Here is a 21,269-nt window from a genome sequence, read left to right on the forward strand (position 1 = left end):
AATTGTGTCTAAGGTTCTTGCCAGTAGGATGAAAACTGTTTTGGATAAGGTCATTTCCTATTCTCAAAATGCTTTTATTGGGGGCCGGCAAATCCTAGATTTCGTTCTTATTGCAAATGAATGTGTGGTTAGTCGCATGAAATCAGGGGTGCCAGGTGTTCTTTGTAAATTGGATTTGGAAAAGGCCTATGACCATGTAAATTGGGACTTTGTTTTATATTTGCTGCATAGATGTGGTTTTGGCGAGAAGTGGAGGGCTTGGATAGAATGGTGTATTAAGACAGTAAGATTCTCCATTCTTGTGAATGGTTCTCCGGAAGGGTTCTTTAACAGTTCGAGGGGAATCAGGCAAGGGGATCCTCTCTCACCGTTATTGTTTGTGCTTGTTATGGAGGCTTTGAGTAAGATGGTGAATGCGACGGTTGACCAAGGCCTTTTGACTGGTTTTTCGGTGGGAAATAGGGTCTTGTCAGAGTTGATGATTTCTCACTCCTTATTTGCGGATGATGCTTTGATTTTTTGTGAAGATTCTATCGAGCAAATCCGGTATGTTCGTCTCATTCTCTTATGTTTTGAAGTTGTTTCGGGTTTGAGAGTGAATCTTGGAAAGTCGAAGATTGTGGCTCTTGGTGAGGTGGAGAATATTGGGGGCTTAGCTAACATTCTTGGGTGTAGTGTTGCCGATTTGCCTATGAAATATTTGGGCCTCCCTCTTGGGGCGTCTTATAAGGATACGGTTATGTGGAATGAAGTGATCGAAAAGATGGAGCGTCAGATGGCAGGTTGGAAGAGAATGTACCTTTTTAAAGGAGGTCGCTTAACCCTCATTAAGAGCACTTTGGCTAACCTTCCGACTTACTTTTTATCTCTATTTCCGATTCCTGTTAGTGTAGCTAAAAGGATTGAGAAAGTCCAGAGAGATTTCTTGTGGGGAGGAATGGGGGATGAGCCCAAGTTGCATCTAGTAAGTTGGGACCAAGTTTGTACCCCTATTCGTTATGGTCTTGGCATTCGGAAGATGCATCAGTTTAACCAAGCTCTTTTGGGGAAATGGCTTTGGAGATATGCAAATGAGAACGAGGCGCTTTGGTGTAAGTTGATCAAAGCTAAGTATGAAGACCAAGAAGGTGGGTGGTGCACGAATGAGGTTTCGGGCTCTCATGGTGTGGGGCTATGGAAGCATATTCGGAAAGGGTGGAATTTCTTTGCCAAAAGTACTCGATTTGAGGTGGGGGAGGGTTCGAAAGTCCGATTTTGGCATGATATTTGGTGTGGGGACAATTCCTTGAAGCAAGCTTTTCCATCCTTATACAGTATCACCAGACACAAAGAAGCTTGGGTAAAGGATAATTTTATTGGAAGGAATGGGGTTGTTGAGTGGAATGTCATTTTCATACGATAGGTACAAGATTGGGAGATGGATTTGGTTTCTCCTTTTTTTGATCGGTTGTATTCTTGCAAGGTTTCCCTAGGCAGCGTAGATCGTATTTGCTGGGCTCCGTCCAAGAAGGGCAAGTTTGAGGTTAAATCGTTCTATAAGGCCTTGGCCATTTCTAATCAAGAGGAGTTTCCTTGGAAGAGCATATGGCGTACTAAGGCGCCTCAGCGGGTGGCTTTTTTCGGTTGGACAGCGGCCTTAGGCAAAATTTTGACTCATGATATGCTGCGTAAGAGGAACATAGTGGTTGTGGAGTTGTGTTGTATGTGCAAGAAGACCGGAGAGTCAGCCGATCATCTTCTTCTCCACTGTGAGCTTGCAAGTGCTCTTTGGCACACGATTTTTCAGCGGTTCGGGTTGCACTGGGTCATGCCTCGCCGGGTGAGGGCCTTTTCTGCTAGTTGGTGGTCGGGAGGTCGTTCTCGAAGCGCGGTTGTTTGGAAGATGATCCCTCTGTCTTATGTGGTGCATTTGGAATGAAAGAAATGCTAGATGTTTTGAAAATTCCACTAGGACCATAGAGGAATTGACTCATTTCTTCTTCTGTACTCTTTACTCTTGGACGGCCGCTTGGCTAGCTCCTTTAGTGATTAGTTTCTCTGATTTTCTTTTTCATTTCTCTCCCTCCTAGGCGCTCTCTGTTTATACTTCCCGTGTATATGGGTTGCGCCCCTTTGCGCTCTTTTATATCATTATTACTTATCAAAAAAAAAAAACATCTCAACAATTATGTTTAGACCAAGACCAAAACTTTGAGGTTAATAAACTTTTTTGTTTACGTAATGTAAATTCATTCAAAGTATAAAGGGGCACAACTCTAGTACACAAGAAATATATAAGAGAACCCCTAAAGTAGAGAAAAAGAACAAAATTCCAAGAACTCATAAAATTTAGAAATAGGCAAACTATTCCATGCCACCCCCCCTCCATGTATAAAGGGATTGTAACATTATCTTCTTCATTAGAAGAAACTTAATCCTGCAACTACAAGATTTCAATTGGAATAGTTTTTTTTTCGATAAGTAATGTTTATATAACAAAAAACGCAGAGGAGCGCAACCCTAGTACACAAGAAGTATACAAGAGGAACGCCTAATTAGAAAAAGAAAAAAGAACAAGGAAATCAAAATAACTAATCACTAATGGAGTGAGCCAAGCTATTGTTCAAGTGAAAACAGTATAAAAGAATAAGGCCATGAGCTCCTCCAAGGGTCTTTCAGAGTCCTCAAAACATCTTGCATTCCTTTCTAGCCATAAGTACCACATGAGGCAAAGAGAAACCATTTTCCACACAATAGCACTCCGAGAACGACCGCCCGACCACCAACAAGCAAACAACCCACCACACTACTAGGCATTACCCACGACAACCCAAACCGACTAAAAATAGCATACCATAAAGTACAATCAATCTCACAGTGAAGAAGAAGGTGATCGATAGTCTCCCCATCTATTGATCACAATAAGATTTCTCTTTCTAAGATTGTCAATGGTAAAAATCTTCCCTAACACCGCCGTCCAAATGAAGAAAGCCACTCTCGAAATGGCCTTTGTACGCTAAATACTCTTCCAAGGAAAAGGACTAGCCTCCTTGATTGCAAGAATATTATAGAATGATCTAACATCGAATTTCCCCTTACTAGATAGAACCCACCAAATTTTGTCCTCCCCTTCCCATTTCATTCATTGTGAATACAACAAAGTATAGAACAAAGCTAGCACTTCCAGTTCCCAGTCATGAACCAACCGAATGAAACTAACATTCCATTGAAGGGACCCACTCGTAAAATCCATATTGGCAGCAATAGACGCATCCTTCACACTAGCTATGTTGTGTAGGCCTGGACAAACTTCCTTGAGACTCGAGGCTCCACACCACACATCATCCCATAATTTAATTTTGGACCCATCACCTGGATCAAATTTGATGTGGCTAGAAAACAACCGCCATCCCGTACTAATATACCTCCAACGCCCCACCCTTTGCGGCCCAAGAGTGTTAATGAAATGCCAACCACCCCACTCAGAACCAAACTTGGCATCCACGACAATTCTGCACCAGACCTCTCTCTCATGCGCATAACGCCACAGCCACTTCCCTAACAGAGCTCAGTTGAACACTCTTAGGTTCCTGATCCCTAAACCACCTTCAGAGATAGGGGAACAAACGTTGTCCGAACTGACCAGATGATACTTACACTCTTCACTTAATCCACCCCTAAAAAATCACGTTGAAGCTTCTCTATTCGCTTGGCCATAGAAGCAGGTATAGGGAAGAGAGACAAAAGATAAGTAGGAAGATTAGAGAGAGTACTCTTAATAAGAGTGACCCTACCCTTCATCATTTTTCAACTTGCCAACCTGCGATCAATCTTTTCCATAATGTCATCCCAAAAGGACTTGGCCTTAAAGGAGGGCCCCAAAGGGAGACGGAAATACTTCAAAGGCAAAGAGGCCGTTCCACAACCCAATACACCAACCAAATCACCCACATTATCCACATCGCCTACCGGAACCAAAGCTGATTTGGCCAAATTTACCTTCAAACCAAAAACAGTTTCAAAGCATACAAGTAAAGCTTTAATGGAATGAATTTGATCAAGATTCGGCCCATGGAATACCAAAGTATCATCTGCAAACAAGAGGTGAGAAATGTTAACCCTCTCAGACAATCTTGGTCCCACTGAAAAGCCAGAGATAAAACCACCATCAACAGAAGCAACAATCATCCTGCTAAACGTCTCCATAACAATGACAAACAAAAAAGGAGACAAAGAATCACCCTACCTTACCCCTTGAGAGCTTCTAAAGAATCCGGAAGGAGTGCCATTAATCAACACGGAAAAGCGGACAATCGATATACAACGCTCTATCTTGGAACACCATTTCTCACCAAACCCACACCTCCTGGGTAAATACAAAAGAAACTTCCAATCAATATGATCATAAGCCTTCTCCATATCCAGTTTACAAAGCAGCCCTGGTTCACCATATTTGATACGACATCCAAGCACTCATTTGCAATAAGAACTGAATCCTATCAACAACCCTTCTAATCCTATTAGCGAGAACTTTTGCAATAATCTTCTAGATCCCACTCACAAGACAAATAAGATGAAACTCCTTAAGCTCGGAAGCCCCAAGCACCATCGAAATAAGAGATAAAAATAGCATTAAAGCTTTTTTCAAACTTACCACAAACATAAAAATCTGGAAAAACCGCCATAATATCATCCTTGATCACTTCCCAGCAATCTTGGAAGAAAGCCATAGAGAGGCCATCCAGACCTGAAGCCTTATCTCTATCTATGCCTTTCACCACCTCCAACACCTCCCTTTCCTCAAAAGGAACTTCTAGCAGAGAGGCCTCACCGCCCCCAAAGAATCAAAAGCAAGATCATCCAACCTAGGCCTCCAACTACAACGTTCAGAGAACAAGAACTCATAGAAATGCACAACATGGTCTCAAATGGCGGCTTGATTGGACGAAAGAGAGCCATTAATAGATAAAGACTCAATGGAATGGCATCTTCTATTCGAATTGGCAATCCGATGGAAAAACTTTAGTGCACTTATCACCCTCCTGAAGCTAGTGGATCCTGGATTTTTGCCTCCAACTAATTTCCTCTTGTAAAAGAGAGATCTCCAACTCACTAATAATCACCCTTTTCATTTCCTTCTCTTCTTCACCTAAATCTCTCCCTTCTTCCAATCTATCCATAGCCTTCAGTTCTTCAACTCTCTCCTTGCAAAGAGCACTGACATTGCCAAATTCATGTTCATTCCATCTTTTGATATCCACCTTTAAAGCCTGAAGCTTCTGAGCCAAAATATAACTTGGAGTACCATGGAAGATATAAGACGACCACTAAGACCGCACCCTATCCACAAACCCATCAGCTTTCAACCACATATTCTCAAACTTAAAAGGCCTCTTTCCCCTTAGGAAGCAACCACAGTCAAGCAAGATGTGAAAATGATTAGAGCACAATCTACGCATCCTCTTTTGAAGCAAACCGGGATATCTAACTTCCCATTCTGGAGACACTAAGAAGCGATCAATCATAGACCAAGAGGAAGTGTTGGGACCATGTAAACATCCACCCACCCGCGCAAGGGGAAGATCCATAGGCCCCTACTCGGAGATGAAGTTCAAAAATTCTGTCATCGCTAGATTGAGACGCACTCCCCCCGACCTTTTGCTTGGGAAATGGGTGACATTGAAATCACCACCAATACACCACGGCAAATCCCACCAGCTAATAAGCCCAACCAATTCCTCCCAGAGAAGACATCTAATATTATCAAAGATTAGGGCTAGAGACTCCCGCAAAGGTCCAAACAAAATCATCCTCCACATTTCTAAAAGAACAGGCTGCAACAAACTCTCCCACACAAACCTCTAGCTTCGTGACCACCCATTAACAAAATGTCACCGGAAGCCCCTCTAGAAGCAACATAACACCAATCGGCATAATGACAACCCCACAAGTTTCTCACAAAACTGCTGGAAATGTACTCCATTTTCATCTTTTGAAGACATACAATGGCCACCTTCCATTGCCTAAGTAGATTTTTCACCCTCAAACACTTACCACCCTCATTCAACCCTCTCACATTACAATAAATATGAATAATCTCTTTGAACCCTCCCCTTGACCCTATCCCGACAAGCACTTCCATTGTGAACATCATAATTAATGGAATAGAAAAGATTATTGAGTTCTCTCTTACCTTTCTTTCCCGCATTTGAGGCCGCAGCCGCTCCCTTCTCTTCATTATTTGCAATAATATCCGTAAACAACGCCGATAGCTTCCCTACATACCCTTCACACGAAAGACCAACACAATGGCTAAACTCCTCTACTAGCTTCAGGGCCCTCTCAGCGGATTGAGACCCCTCCTTCCCCAAAAACTCCAAAGCTGGACAACAAAACTGTGGGGTATGCTCCTCCACCACGTACACCTCCAATTCCAATCCTGCCAAATTAGTCTCTGAAACTAGTGGAGCTGATTCTCCATTGAACGTGGAGAGTTAAACACCTCCAAACTAGTCTGAAAACACCCACTGTCCGACACATTACCAAGGCCCAATGGAACTTCCAAACAATCCTCTGCCATCCCCTCCACCCCCTCTACCATCCCAACATCCAAAGCTGCCACAAAAAATCCAAAGTCCAGAATGCCTGCCTTTGCTCACAAATTCCCAAGGAAATGGAGTTTGTAGAACCCTCAAGCCTAGGCGCCTCACCCCTAACCACATCTAAACCTACAACCCCAAGCTCAACCCCCTCACTGACAGAAATACCCCCAGAAACAGCCACTGATGATAGAGCCTGAAGAAAAACCCCCACCGCCGGCACCCCTAGAGGTTGAGACAAAATTTCAGGGACTCTACTGCCGCCCAAAACTCTAGCCAAGCCCAAACCCACCCTCATCACTGCCTTCTCCATAGATCTCGACATCTGGGCCAACAATCCCGATTGTTTACAGCCAACCGCAGTACCAGCCAGCTCCAATCCCGCGCTTAAAGGCACCTTCCCCAACAAGCCCAGCCTTGCCGCACCTGATATAGTCTCAGAGTATGCCGGAAAACCTGCCAGCGGCTGACTCTGGGATACTTGAGACCCAGCGGCAGAGGATGAAGCGCCTGGATCACCAACCTTGCTCGCCGCCCAGGCCATCTGAAGCTTCTTGGCCCTAGAAGGCAGCCTAGCAGCTCTCCTCTTAGACTTAAAGGTTCTTTTGGGTCCTGCACCCACCAAATGAGCCCTGCCCAAATTCTTACTGGACTGAGCTTTATGGACTCCCCCCAAATCACTAAGGCTGGCTTGCAATAGACCCATGACTCGGAAGTCCACCTTCACAAGAAAAACACTTACCCAGGTCCATACGGTCCAAACACACTCCAATCTCCACCTGTAACTTTTCTAAAGTTTTCCTCAAACTAATGTATTTGATACCTCCAAACGAAACGTTGCTATTGTCAGAGAAATCCTTTGCAATCTATCAACTAACTTGTTTAATAGATTGCAAATCCTATTGTGAGAAATATAGTATAAATTAATTTTGGGGATCAATCTAAATCAATGCTGCACAAATCAAACTCCTATTCTTCATAACTCCATCAAGCTGCAATATGAAAAGCATCCAGCATGAACTTCCTTCCGCCGTATTTATTTATTTTTAATTAATCATTCCAAAACATCCAAATGTAACTAACTATACACCAAGCACAACCTCCGTTAAACATCTATGAATAAGATCCAGAAAACCATCAATATATGGTTTAGTTGACAACACACGAAAACCAGTTTGAATTAGAATGGAGTTTTGTTAAGCGCTTTTCACTTGAATTGAATCTCACTGTGGGCTACCAAAGAAATAGATGTGATTTCAACTTAGAATTTAACAGAACTATCCAACACATGTTCTCTGATTGCCTCATAGTCACTAGTTCACTAAGTGCAAATTCTGCAACAATCTTCCAAAAAACCCAACTCCCAAACTTGTCAAATCCATAGACACCATTGCTCCAATCTAGTATATAACCCAAACGTTTTTGTCCATTGCTAATTCATAAGAGAAGTCCCTGATCACTATCAGGCTGCAAAAACATGTATTCAATCATTTGTATATATTCCATTTCATTTTCATGTTTGTTTTTTCCCCACTTCTTTATAGAATATTCTTTTTTAGTAACCAAAGAATATAGAAAGGGATCCTTTAAATTTTTGTACAAACAAAGACACTGTATCTTATTTTTCAAAATGAAAAATAGAAGTAAATTGCAAGTCCATATGATACATGGTAGTCTCCAGGCATATAGACAGCAAATAGAACCTATAGAAACCCAATCTCCCTTGAAAACTCAATTGAATTTGTCCCCCACGCTCGAGTATACAAAGATGTGAACAAATTGAGTTATAGTAAACATAATATTAAACAACCAACTGATCATCAACAATAAAAATAATAAAGAAATAAAAAAGACATAACATCACAACCAAAAGATATGGAAATAGACATACCTGAACCATCTCAGGAGGCCCCTCATCCTTTGAGAGGACCCACTTAGTCAGATATATTGAAAAAAGGAAGCTGATGATACAAACTGAAAAGACAAACACGATGATGGGAGATGTTCTTGCTCCCATGTAAAAGACTGCTCCAAATCCCAAGAGTAGGAGTACCAAAAGAACTCGGACATTTATTCCCAAGAGAATCCGAAATATCTGCAAAATGGAACAACTTAATATTTTATACACACAAGGGAAATCCAAACAAAAAACTACAAGTGATGAAACAAGAATATTTCAAAACGCCATGACATCACATTAAAAACAAAACAGAAACAAGAAGTTAACACCTGCACTTCAGCACAAAATAAAAATTATTAAGTTGACATGAAAGTAATCAGAATTCTCACCAGTCATGACGATCATTTCATTTAGGCCACAGTTATTTAGAAATAGTTCACTTATTTTATCTAACTCTGACCATGCTAAGTTGCAATGCCAGTTCAAAGCTATTAATTGTCACACCAGGTTGTAGAAGTCTGTGAAAAGCTCATCAAATATGAGTTCAAGAAGCCCAAATCCACACCTTCAAGAGAATGGCATGGCATTAACTTGAAGCAATTCAGTGACACAGACAAGTGGTTGCAGGAGAAAGCCTGTAAGGCTTCCTGAATTGGAAATCAAAATCAGCAAAGCCAAGAAGCTTATCCATGAAGGTTGATTTTTCCCTCACCAACTCCAATTGAAGAAAGAAGAAACAATAGCTATGGTGTCTGGTTGCATTGGCAGCGAAATGATTCATTATCTGAAAGTATTTTTCACTTGGAAAACTACTAATCTAAATTTGTAACACCCCCCGAAAAAAAGTGTTCTCCTAGAATTCGCACATGTAAAGAGGAAAACTCTTCCTAGTTTAGAAGTAAATGGAAACTTCCATTAAGGTCGCATATCTTTCATGCAGATTCTCCTAATACATCTCCCCAACACCTAGATCACAAACCCAAGCTTTTTAGTGACTTGTGCCATATTTCTCTATATTAGTGACTTGTACCATATTACTCTATATTAGTGACTTGTACCATATTACTCTATATTAGTGACTTGTACCATATTTCTCTATAGTATAAGCGCAGCAGGCCTGTCCTTATTTATGTTTACTGCAAGTGGCTGCCAATGACGGGGGCTGAAGTGCTCGAGAACATCAATGGAATTTTCTCTCCCTTTTGTTTTTTTTTTTTTTTTTGATAAATATCTCATTCAAAAAAGAAAAAGAAAATCCTATAAATTTCATCTTCTTATCTTTCCTCTAATGTGAATCCTCCTCAAATTTGATTCTTTCTAGATCCTCATCTACAATTATTTGTGCTACGTTTCTTCAACAATATGCTAGTTTTCTATTTTTTTGATAAGTAATCAATCTTATTAGAAAGCATAAAGGGGCACCACCAAGTACACAGGGAGTATACATGTAACACTTTGGTGCCATATTGAGAAGATGAGTAACGCACATATAGAGTAGGTGGTTAATAAGAGATACTCATAGGTGCTAAGTCCAGCATTGCTTACTTAATAGGTGAAAACTAAGCTTTATAAGTGATTATAGGAAGCTCCAAATTAACTAATCATTTTGGGGTGATAGCGCACATGTGGCTAGCGCTTTTTTATGAGTTGTTACAAATGGTATCAGAGCCACCTAGTAATGCACCATGTGGTATTGTCAACACCACATAGCATTGCCCTAACGAGGACGTTGGGGTTTAAGAGGGAAGTTTGTAACATTTCAGTCTCATATTGGGAAGATAAGTAAAAAACATAAAGAGTGGGTGGTTTATGAGATATGATCATGGATGCTAAGTCTCACATTGTTTGTTTACTTACTAGGTGAAACTAGGCATTACAAGTGATTCTAAGAAGCTCCAAACTAACTAGTTATTTTGGAGTGATAGCACAGATGTGACTAGCATTTTTCCCTGCGTCGTTACCATACAAGAAAGACATCCACTAAGGTGGGGGAAAAGAACAAAATTCCAGAAAATTAGAAAAGTGAGAACTACTTGTAACACTTCAGTCCTATATTGGGAAGATGAGTAGCACCAACGCCATACATTTCTATCATACCAGTCACAAATCATAAGTGAACAAAATTTCCTACAAACTAGTTGGAGGAATTTTCCTCCAAAGTAGTTTTTAAAAGTAACATGTCTTCTTTAGCCTATGAAAAGCACATTTTTTGAACAGCATGTACTTCTTACATTTTTTTTTAATCAGATTAGTTAAAAAACATGTCCTTCTCATATGTTCAAGGGACATGTCACTTTTAGAGATTGGGTTGAAAGAATTCCTCCAACCCAGCTTGTGGAAAATTTATGTCCATCATAAGCACACTAAGTAAACTTGCTTACTGCAACGGCCCAAAAAAGGCAAAGACAAAATCCTAAACTTGTTGTAAGAAGAAACAAAAGCATGCATCAATTTTACTAGGAAAAAAGAAATACATAATCATTATACATCTCTAAGCATATAGTAATGATATACACTACACTTTTCTCCCACTTTGTTGATGTAGCATTGTCATTCAACCCTTGGATCTTTTTTTTAAAAGAAACAATTGTTGATCCAAAGGCTGATTAGCAGTGCTACACCAGCAAAGTAGGATAAAAGTGTGTTGTATAGCATTTCTCTTGCACATATATTAGACCCTTTTTCTACAAAAATGAGCATATAAGGAAATGGGTTCAATCCCATACAAATGAATGATTTGTATTTATATTTACCCACAAAATAAATAAATATACATAACAGTGGTTACAACTGAGCATATACTAATTCGCATTAAAACTCGTTTATACAAATAAGGTCCTCACCAATGGGTTATAAGCCTTGCTACGCATGTTGGGAAAAGTCCTAGGCCTGTCCGCATAGGGCCCGAGATTACCATTCTCCAACTCTTCATCCATGACCACCGTAAGAGTGGTTGAATTCACCCTCCGAACCTGGGGCAGGTCGCCCCCTGAACTTGGTCGCTGAATTTTGAATGTTCTGCTGCGGCTACTACTGTTCCAGAATTCAAAGTCGATCAAATCTCAGTATCATTATAAAACTCACACTCAGCATTCAATAATTACGGAATTACTAAACTCAAAACCTATATATATACATGCAGAAAGATAGGCAAACAGTAACAGAATTTGAAAGCTCCGAGAAAATGTAGACAACAGAAAAAATAAATAAAAATAAAAACACAACACAACTTTTCTTATTTCAGCAACCAAACAGACAGAAAATGAAAAACCCAGAGAAACTAATCCACAACAAATATCAGACATCCTTTTTCTATTAAAACGATCATTCCCTGAAACCTCATTGTCTCACCTACTTAACAGAGCACAAAATTTCACAAACTCAAAGGCACCAAACCCTAAGATCCGAAATAACTATAACAATGATTAATAATAATAACAATAATAATTATCAAAAAAAATAATAATAATAACAATAATAAAGCTCGATTACAGACGAGGTAGCACGAACTCAAGCCAGCCCAGAGAGGCCAGATTACCAACGAGAACCAAATTCCACGATCTGCTAATACCGGAATTCTAATTCCAGGAACGAAAAGAGAATGCAGAGAGAGAGAGATCTAAGAACCAAAACGGCACCGTACCGGAGTACTTACCAGACAATAAGCGCTCAGAGCAATGCCTCTGTAACCGCAACCAACGCAGCAATCTCTCTGCTCTTCTGAGCCTCTCTCTCTAACTCAGCGTGATTCCGCAGAGGAGGAGAGCGTTTTCAGGGAGAGCTCGTATTTATTTTATTTATTTTTTGTTTATAAATTATCTGTTAGATCTGAAAGTGGCAGGACTAGTAGTAATATGCGACGTATTATTGGGTGAATGAGCGAAAGTCAATGGAGAAGGAATTTTTCCTTTTTGTGCATATTCAATTTCCCTGTGCTGTATATGGTGAACTGTCCTCCGTGTGTTGGGGTGGCACGTCAACTGTCCAATTGCGTTCAGCCACGTAATGATCAATTGGAATAATTATGCGACACCAATTATCCTTTCCAACTATGGTTTCACCTTTTCCTAATAAATATGTTTTTTACAAACCAATTGAGATGCTTTGAGATTCATGTCTTCAAATTCTGCTCACATATGCCCGAAAACAAAAAGATAACGAAGGAGGGAGCAGTAATTACTTATAAATTTTAATTTTTCTCGTGTCAACTGAAAATTTTATATATATAAAGAATTGGTATGTTTGTTAATTTGTTTTGAGGGATTTTTTTTATAAAAAAAAAATGTTCTAATGTTATATAAAAAAAAAAAAAAAAATTATTGTATTTTAAGAAGTATTTTGGATTATTTTTAATGTCTTTAACTTCGAAACAAAAAAAAACAAGTCATTAACAAATATGGCATTTACGCTTCGACTTTGATATAAGGCTCCGTTTATTTTACCGTAAAATGATTTACGGAAAATATTTTTCCTTTGACCAAAAATTCTTCTTTAATTTTCGAAAAATGGTTTCCATTTTTGAAAACCGTAAACTATTTTCCGACTTTGAATATCTCATTCTCAAATCGACAGACCCTGCCAAGACCCACCCACAACCCAACTCGAGACTTGACTAGGACCCGATTGGAACCCCTCTAGACCTGCATGGGACCCAGTCGGGACCTGACCAAGACCCACTCGGGACTTGACCGAGACCCGACCCGACCTGCTCGATACCCGACTGGACATGCCCGGGAATTGACCGGGACTCACCCAAGGCCCGACTGGCACCTAGCAAGGACCTGCCCTGGACTTGACTAGGACTCGCCCTGGATCTGTCGAGGAACCACTTGGGACCTACCCAGAACCCCGCCTGTCCCTACCCGGGACCCGCCCAGGACTTGATCGGGACTCTCCCAGGACCCGCTCAAAACTCCTTCAGGACTCGCTTAGGACCCACCCGCGACCCAATCAGACCTGACCGTGACTCACCCAGGACTTGACCGGGACCAGCTGGGACCTCGCGGGGACTTGACCAGGATCCCATCGGAACCTACCCAAGACCCTGTCGGGACTTGATCAAGATCCCCTGGGACTCAATGTCGAAAAATATTTTCGGCGGAAAATATTTTCCTTGAAAATGATTTCTTAGAAAACATTTTCCGATAGTTGGCATGTATGGAAAATTAGGCAGGTCTCGATCGGGTCCTCGGCATCGAAAAATGTTTTCAGCAAAAAACATTTTCCTATAAAATATTTTTAGGCATTTGGTTTGTACACAAAATCATATCAAACACCAAATTACGAAAATGTCCATGTCGGGTCTTGGGCGGGTCCTGCAAGGTCCTGGGCTGATCCCGACAGGGTCTCGATATGGTCTAGGTGGGGTTCGGGCGGGTCCCTAGAGAGTCGCAGTGGGGTCCTTGCAAGACTCGGTTAGGACACCTCTAAGACTTGGTCGGGACATTTTCATAATTTAGAGTTATATATATATATATTGAAACATGTGAAATTAAGCTCCTTTAACTCAAATTCTTTGATCGGCTGACCAAGGTCCTTCACCAAAACCACTTTATTATTATTATTATTATTAGTTTTTTGTCCTCTTTGTCTTTCTGAACCAAAGATAGTAGATGAAACTTCTTCTTCCTTTAATCTTTTTTTTTTTCTCTTACTAATCCAAACATAGCAAGCGAAACGTCTTCTTCTTCTTCTTCTTCTTCTCAAATTGCTGAGCCAAGAACTGAACGGTGGCGCTGACAATTTCGGTGGAAGTGCTAGTGAGATGGGATGGTACTAGACAGAATCGCAAGGATGGCATGGAGTGGTGGTTTGATAGTGCATGGGGAGAGAATATTCTACCCCCATGGCCGGCCACTTTGTATAGTGGCAAAGAGTGTAATTTTCACTTATTGCCTACTTCCTTGTTAGACTCGGATTTTCAATCCTAGTCCCACATTGCTTATTTTCCTTGTTCTCTTAGGACCCCAATATTATAAATAGAGGTGCCATAAGAGAAACAATGGACTAATTCAAAAGTTTGTGATTTTGTGAAAACAGAACATACTCCACTCTCCATAGAGTAATACACAGCCTAAGAAAAGATTTTCTCTTTCAAAGTGTTGCTTCTAGTTTTCTCTATTTCTTCAGAAAATTATGTGAGCCAACACTCACAGTCATATTCAGTCATCAAAGAAAAGATCTAATGGATGAATTTTCTCCTCAATTGTTCAAAGATCTTGAAGTTCTTAATGAATTTCAAGATTACCAAGGAGTTCTTCATGAACACAATGGAGAACATCTTCACCAACGACATAAAGAACGCGATGAAGATGAGATAAGTATTGACTCATACCTCGAGTACGCAAGCTTGCTAGAACTTCATCTACTCAACCCCACACCATGGGAAAAACGGATGCACACTCCTATGCCCCAATGCCTAGGAGATGCCAAAGCTACATGTAAGTAATCTAACTTATGTGTTTGTCTTGAATCTAAACATGTTTGTCTTGATGGCAAAAGATCTTGGGGATTGTGTTTTATTCCACTGTGTAAAAATAATTTTTTTTTAAAATTTACACAAACAATCCCAACAAGACTCGAGGGTAGGAAAGCCACAAAAGAGCGATTGAACAAACAAAAGAACAAAGATAATGGTGATGAGATTGTCATGGGATTACTAACTCAAATGAACAAAAGAACAGTGATAGCAACTGAGAGGGAACTGCAACTTATGGAAAGAGCAGGTGCTTGAGAGGATGAAAGGATTCGAGTTGAAGAAGAGAAGATTTGACTTAAGCAAAGTAAGTTTTGAGTTAAGGAGGGCAAAATTATTCTCACAGATACAAGTGACTTGTTTGAATTTCAAAGATAATATATTCATATCTGACAAATGGTGTAACGACCTAGGAAAAACCCTAGTCACATCTGCGTTTTCACCCCAAAAGGATTAGTTAATTTGAAACTTTCCTGGAATTTCTTACAAAGCTTAGTTTCACCAAGTAACTAGGAAATGTGGGTCTCACTCATAACTATCTTTATAAACCACCCACTCTATGTGGGCTACTCATCTTTCGAATATGGGAATGAGGTGTTACAAACTTCTCCTCTTAAATTTCTGATATCCTCGTTTGGGCAACGTCATGTAGTGCTACACTATCATATGGCCTGGAGTATTAGGTGGGTATGATATCATTTCTAACGACTCATGAAAACGATGGGATTCAGCCCAAAAACCAAAGTGACTATATTATAGGTGAGTATTCCAAACCCGATAAAAAAAAAACATATTACTTGTGTTTTGCAGCAAATGTCGCTTGCAACAGAATGGAAGAACGGAGCACAAAACTCCTTATCCTCAGCAATGCAAAGCTTGTTGACAGTGCCAAGGAGACAGCAAAGAACTCCTTTTCACTTTGCCGCCATAAGGGTCAAGTGGAAGCAGAAAATGATGAGAGGGAGGAGGCAAAAATGTCCTCAGATGCGAACAAGATTCAAGTACAAACCCCGCATGGTCCAAATCCGTCGAAAATGAAACACAGTGTTGATATAAAGGTGCAATATTCAGATCCCAATTAAAGCCAACATTATACTGAAGGGGACCAAGAGTGTGCCGTTTCGAAGAAGGAAGAAGATCAACATTGGCGAATTGCTCTAGTCTCATCCCCTAGATAGCCCTATACATGGACAGTAACTCGAGGACGGGTTTTTCGGAAGTAGAGGAGAATGATGTAGGACAAGTTAACAGACTAAACGGTTTGTCGGGTCCATCGGACAATAATTAATTAATTACTCATCAAGAATGAAGTCCAATAAGGAAATAAGAGATTAATTGACAGATTGTGTTTTACAAGATATTCGGCATAATATCTTCTTTAATTCTCCTGATTTTCCATCTAGGAGATTCTCATTATTAGTCTTTCTTCGGCACTAAGTATTTCCATATATTTGGAAATGCTTTGTGCCGAAGTAATCCCATAATTATTATATTCTGCTTCTTTATTTTATTTCTTTTCTTGGGTGATTTTATCCTCTAGTAGCTTTAGGGTTTCATTATGTTAGAAGTGTTGTGAGTGAGTGTTAGAAGTGTTATTGTCATTAGGGTTTAGGGGTAGTTTGGTCTTTGCGTCTTTAGATTTAGTCTATATATTGTGATGTTTGTATTAAGGTTTTACAAGTTGAATGAACAAGAGGCACTAGCCTCCATTCTCTCTTCTTCCTTTCAAACTCCCCTTCCTACAAATATTAACATGGTATCAGAGCGTGTTTCGATTCTTGGATAATTTATCGTTGGGTTTTTCTCTTGTTGCCAGCAACACTGACTGTGTGGGAATTAGCCCACACGGGTAGTACCTTCGACAAGCTCCATAGAGCAGTTTTGTTGTGTTTTGTAGTGACCGAAATACCTCTAGTGAAGAAAAAAAAAAACCAGCATTGTTGTTGCTGCTGAAATGCGAGTTCTTGTTGCTGGGTGTGATGTTCGGCATGTTCTGTGGTGGCCAGAGTGTTATGTGGTGGCCAGAAAAGTTCCAGCGGCCATCAAAAAGAAAAAAGAAATTCGACGATTTGATGTTTTGTTGTTGAAAAGTTAACTTGTGGCCTTTTATTGGTTATGTAGCCACTGTTTTTGGAGTGGTTGGAGTTTCCTGTCTTCTCTAATGAGTTTCGGCAAGCTCCGGTGAGCTCCGGCGAGCTCCGGCAAGTCTCCAATTATTGTTTATATTATGTTTTCATTCTTTTTCTTCTATTTTTGGTTCTGCCAGTGTGTTCTACTCGTCCACAGCCAGTTTTGAAGCTCCGGCGTGTTTCCAGCGAATCTCCCACGAAGCTCCGGCAAATTTTATTTTATTTTATATATTTATTTTTTCAGTAGCTATTTTTTCAGCGAATCTTGTTGGTTAATCATGTCAAAAAAAATTGTTGTTTGTTTGTTGTTGGTGATTGATGTATCCGACCGACCTTGGATTCTCCGGCTAGAACTGATCAAGTGATCGTTGCATCCGACCGGCCATGGTGTTTTACAGCGAGAACCAATCCCAAGATCATCGTATCCAATCGGCCTTGGATTCTTCGGCGATAACCAATCAATTGATCATTGCATCCAACTGGCCTTGGTATTTTTCGGCGAGAACCGATCAAATGGTTGTTCAAGTTTTCGACGAGTTTTTAGACCGGCATTAAAGTTTTATTTAATTAATTATCTTATTATTTGTATTGTGAACTTCAAGCTGTTCCAGCTTGAAGGGGAGTATTGGTATTGGTGTATGCTTTTCTAGTTTTTTTTTTTTTTTTTTTTGGTTCTTTTTCATTTACATGTATCTTCCAAGCTGGATTCATATTATGTATATGCTCCTGGTTGAGGGGGAGTGTTAGAAGTGTTGTGAGTGTGTGTTAGAAGTGTTATTGTCATTAGGGTTTAGGGGTAGTTTGGTCTTTGTGTCTTTAGGTTTAGTCTATACATTGTGATATTTGTATTAAGGTTTTATAAGTTGAATGAACAAGAGGCACTAGCCTCCATTCTCTCTTCTCCCTCTCAAACTCCCCCTCCTACAAATATTAACATGGTATCAAAGCGTGTTTCGATTCTTGGATAATTTATCGTTGGGTTTTTCTCTTGTTGCCAGCAGCACTACCCGTGTGGGCTTCTAGAAGCTTCATAGAGAAGTTTTGTTGTGTTTTGTAGTGACTGGAATACCTCCGGTGAAGAAAAAAAAAAAACTAGCATTGTTGTTGCTGCTAGAATGCGAGTTCTTGTTGCTGGGTGTGATGGCCTGCATGTTCTGTGGATGTCGGAGTGTTATATGGTGGCCAGAAAACTTGCAGTGGCCATTAGAAAGAAAAAACAAAAAACAAAAATCCGGCGGTTTGATGTTTTGTTGTTGCAAAGTTAATATGTGGCCCTCTATTGGTTCTGTAGCCACAGTTTTTGGAGTGGTCAGAGTTTTCTGTCTTCTCCAGCAAGTTTCGGCGAGCCACCAGTTACAGTTTCTGTTATGTTTTTCACTATTTTTCTCCCATTCTGCCGGTGTATTCTACTTGTCCCGACCAATGTTGAAGCTTCGACGTCTTTCCGGTGAATCTCCGGCGAAACTTTAGCAAATTTTATTTATTTATTTATTTTCCAATAGCTGTTTTTCCGGCAAATCTTGTTGGTTAATCATGTGAAAAATTTGTTGTTTGTTTGTTGTTGGTGATTGATGTATCTGACCGGCCTTGGATTCTCCGGCGAGAACCCATCAAGTGATTATTGCATCCGACCGTCCTTGGTATTTTATAGCGAGAACCAATCCCAAGATCGTTGTCTCTGACCGACCTTGGATTCTCCGGCGAGAACCGATCAAGTGATCGTTGCATCTGACCAGCCTTGGTGTTTTTGACGAAAACCGATCAAATGCTTGTTCAAGTTTTTGACGAGTTTTTTGACCGGCTTTGAAGTTTTATTTAATTATATTGTTGTTTCTATTATGAACTCCAAGCTATTCCAGCTTGAGGGGGAGTGTTGGTGTTGGTGTACGTTTTTCTAATTATTGTTTTACGTTTTTCTAGTTTTTTTTTTCTTTTCATTTACTTGTATCTTCCAAGCAAGATTCATATGATGTATATGCTCCAACTTGAGGGGGAGTGTTAGAAGTGTTGTGAGTAAGTGTTAAAAGTGTTATTGTCATTAGGGTTTAGAGGTAGTTTGGTCTTTATGTCTTTAGGTTTAGTGTATATATTGTGATGTTTATATTAAGGTTTTACAAGTTGAATGAACAAAAGGCACTAGCCTCCATTCTCTCTTCTCCATCTCTAACTCCCCTCCTACAGATATTAACATGGTATCAGAGCGTGTTTTGATTCTTGGATAATTTATCGTTGGGTTTTTCTCTTGTTAGCGGCAGAATTGCCTGTGTGGGCATGGCCCACACGGGCAGTACCTTTGAGAAGCTCCATAGAGTAGTTTTGTTGTGTTTTGTGGTGACTGGAATACTTTCGGTGAAGAAAAAAAAACTAGCATTGTCGTTACTGCTGGAATGCGAGTTCTTGTTCCTAGGTGTGATGGCCAACATGTTCTGTGGTGGCCGAAAAAGTTGCATCGGCCATCCGAAATAAAAAAAAAAAAAAAATTCCGGCGATTTGATGTTTAGTTGTTGAAAAGTTAATATGTGGCCCTCTATTGATTCTGTAACCACTGTTACTCTTTCTGTTATGTTTTTCACTTTTTTTTTTCTTCTGTTTTTGGTTCTGCCGGTCTGTTCTTCTTGTCCCTGGCTAGTTTTGAAGCTCCGGCATGTTTCCAACGAATCTCCGGCAAAGCTCCCACAATTTTTTTTTTTTTTTTTCCAGTAGCTGTTTTTTTGGCAAATTTTGTTGGTTAATCATGTGAAAAATTTGTTGTTTGTTTGTTGTCGATGATTGATGTATCCGACCGGCCTTGGTGTTTTACGGCGAGAACCAATCCCAAGATCATTGTATCTGACCAGCCTTGGATTCACCGGCGAGAATCGATCAACTGATTGTTGCATCCGACTGGCCTTGGTGTTTTTTGGCGATAACCGATCAAGTGGTTGTTCAAGTTTCGTACAAGTTTTTCGATCGGCGTCGAAGTTCTATTTTATTTTCTTGTTGTTTGTATTGTGAACCCCAAGCTGTTCCAGCTTGAGGGGGAGTGTTGGTGTTGGTGTTGGTGTATGTTTTTCTAGTTGTAGTTTTATGTATTTCTAGTTTTTTTTTTAGTTTTTTTTTTTATTTACTTGTATCTTCCAAGCTGGATTCATATGATGTATATGCTTCAACTTAAGGGGGAGTGTTAGAAGTGTTGTGAGTGAGTGTTAGAAGTGTTATTGTCATTAGGGCTTTGGGATAATTTAGTTTTTGAGTCTTTAGGTTTACTCTATATATTGTGATGTTTGTATTAGGGTTTTACAAGTTGAATAAACAAGAGGCACTAGCCTCCATTCTCTCTTCTCCCTCTCAAACTGCCCCTCCTACAAATATTAACATAGTATCAAAGCGTGTTTCGATTCTTGGATAATTTATAGTTGGGTTTTTCTCTTGTTGACTGCAGCACTGCTCTTGTGGGCTTTGCCCACAAGGGTAGTACCTTCGAGAAGATCCATAGAGCAGTTTTGTTGTGTTTTGTGATGATCAGAATACCTCCAATGAAGAAAAAAAAAGAAAAACCATTATTGTCGTTGTTGTTGGAATGCGAGTTCTTGTTGCTGGGTGTGATGGCTAGCATGTTCTATAGTGGCCGGAAAAGTTGCAGCGGCCATCGTTCAAAAAAAAAAAAAAAAAAATCCGGTGATTTGATGTTTGTTGTTGAAAAGTTAATATGTGGCCCTCTTTTCAAGCGAGTTTCGCTTACTTGGCGTCAATCCCCTGTAGAAATATTGAACAATCGTCTCATTCTCAAACTCGTAGGGTGGGCACTTCATAGTAAGCTCTTTAAAGTTCTCCCAGCTATCGGTGAATCTCTCCCCCTCTTTCTGCCTAAAATTTGTGATCTGTAGACGGAGATCATTGATTTTGGAAATTGGGAAGAATTTGTGGTAAAACTTGTTCTGCAACATTTCCCAAGAGGTGATAGATCCAGGTCTATTGTTGAGTAGCTAGGATTTCGCCCTATCATGTTGGGAAAAAGGAAATAGCCGAAAACGCAGCAATTTTGCCGGGACATTTTGCGCATTACCAAATTCGCACACTTCCAATAATGTTATCACATGAACATATGGATCTTCGCTCTCTAACCCTCTAAATGAAGGAAGGGAATTGATCACACTTGGCTTCAACTCGAAGCGAGTGGCATTAGTAGCTAGCAGCACTATACATGA

The 21,269-nt window shown here is 40.1% G+C and overlaps 1 protein-coding gene across 1 annotated transcript in view; it reads right to left on the minus strand.

The window, feature by feature from the left end:
* The window catches only part of LOC132187891 (pyrophosphate-energized membrane proton pump 2-like), a 20,656-nt gene extending 8,339 nt beyond the window's left edge, over positions 1 to 12,317 (minus strand). Inside the window, exons 1-3 of the mRNA XM_059602319.1 lie at positions 12,134 to 12,317; positions 11,322 to 11,511; positions 8,470 to 8,673 (exon numbers count right to left, since the gene is read on the minus strand). Coding sequence (XP_059458302.1) covers positions 8,470 to 8,673; positions 11,322 to 11,414 — 297 coding nt within the window. The 5' untranslated portion in view covers positions 11,415 to 11,511; positions 12,134 to 12,317. The remainder of the gene's footprint in view (positions 1 to 8,469; positions 8,674 to 11,321; positions 11,512 to 12,133) is intronic.
* Positions 12,318 to 21,269: the final 8,952 nt, after the last annotated feature.

Source organism: Corylus avellana, chromosome ca7 (genome assembly GCF_901000735.1).
Source record: "Corylus avellana chromosome ca7, CavTom2PMs-1.0".
NCBI classification, from domain to species: domain Eukaryota; kingdom Viridiplantae; phylum Streptophyta; class Magnoliopsida; order Fagales; family Betulaceae; genus Corylus; species Corylus avellana.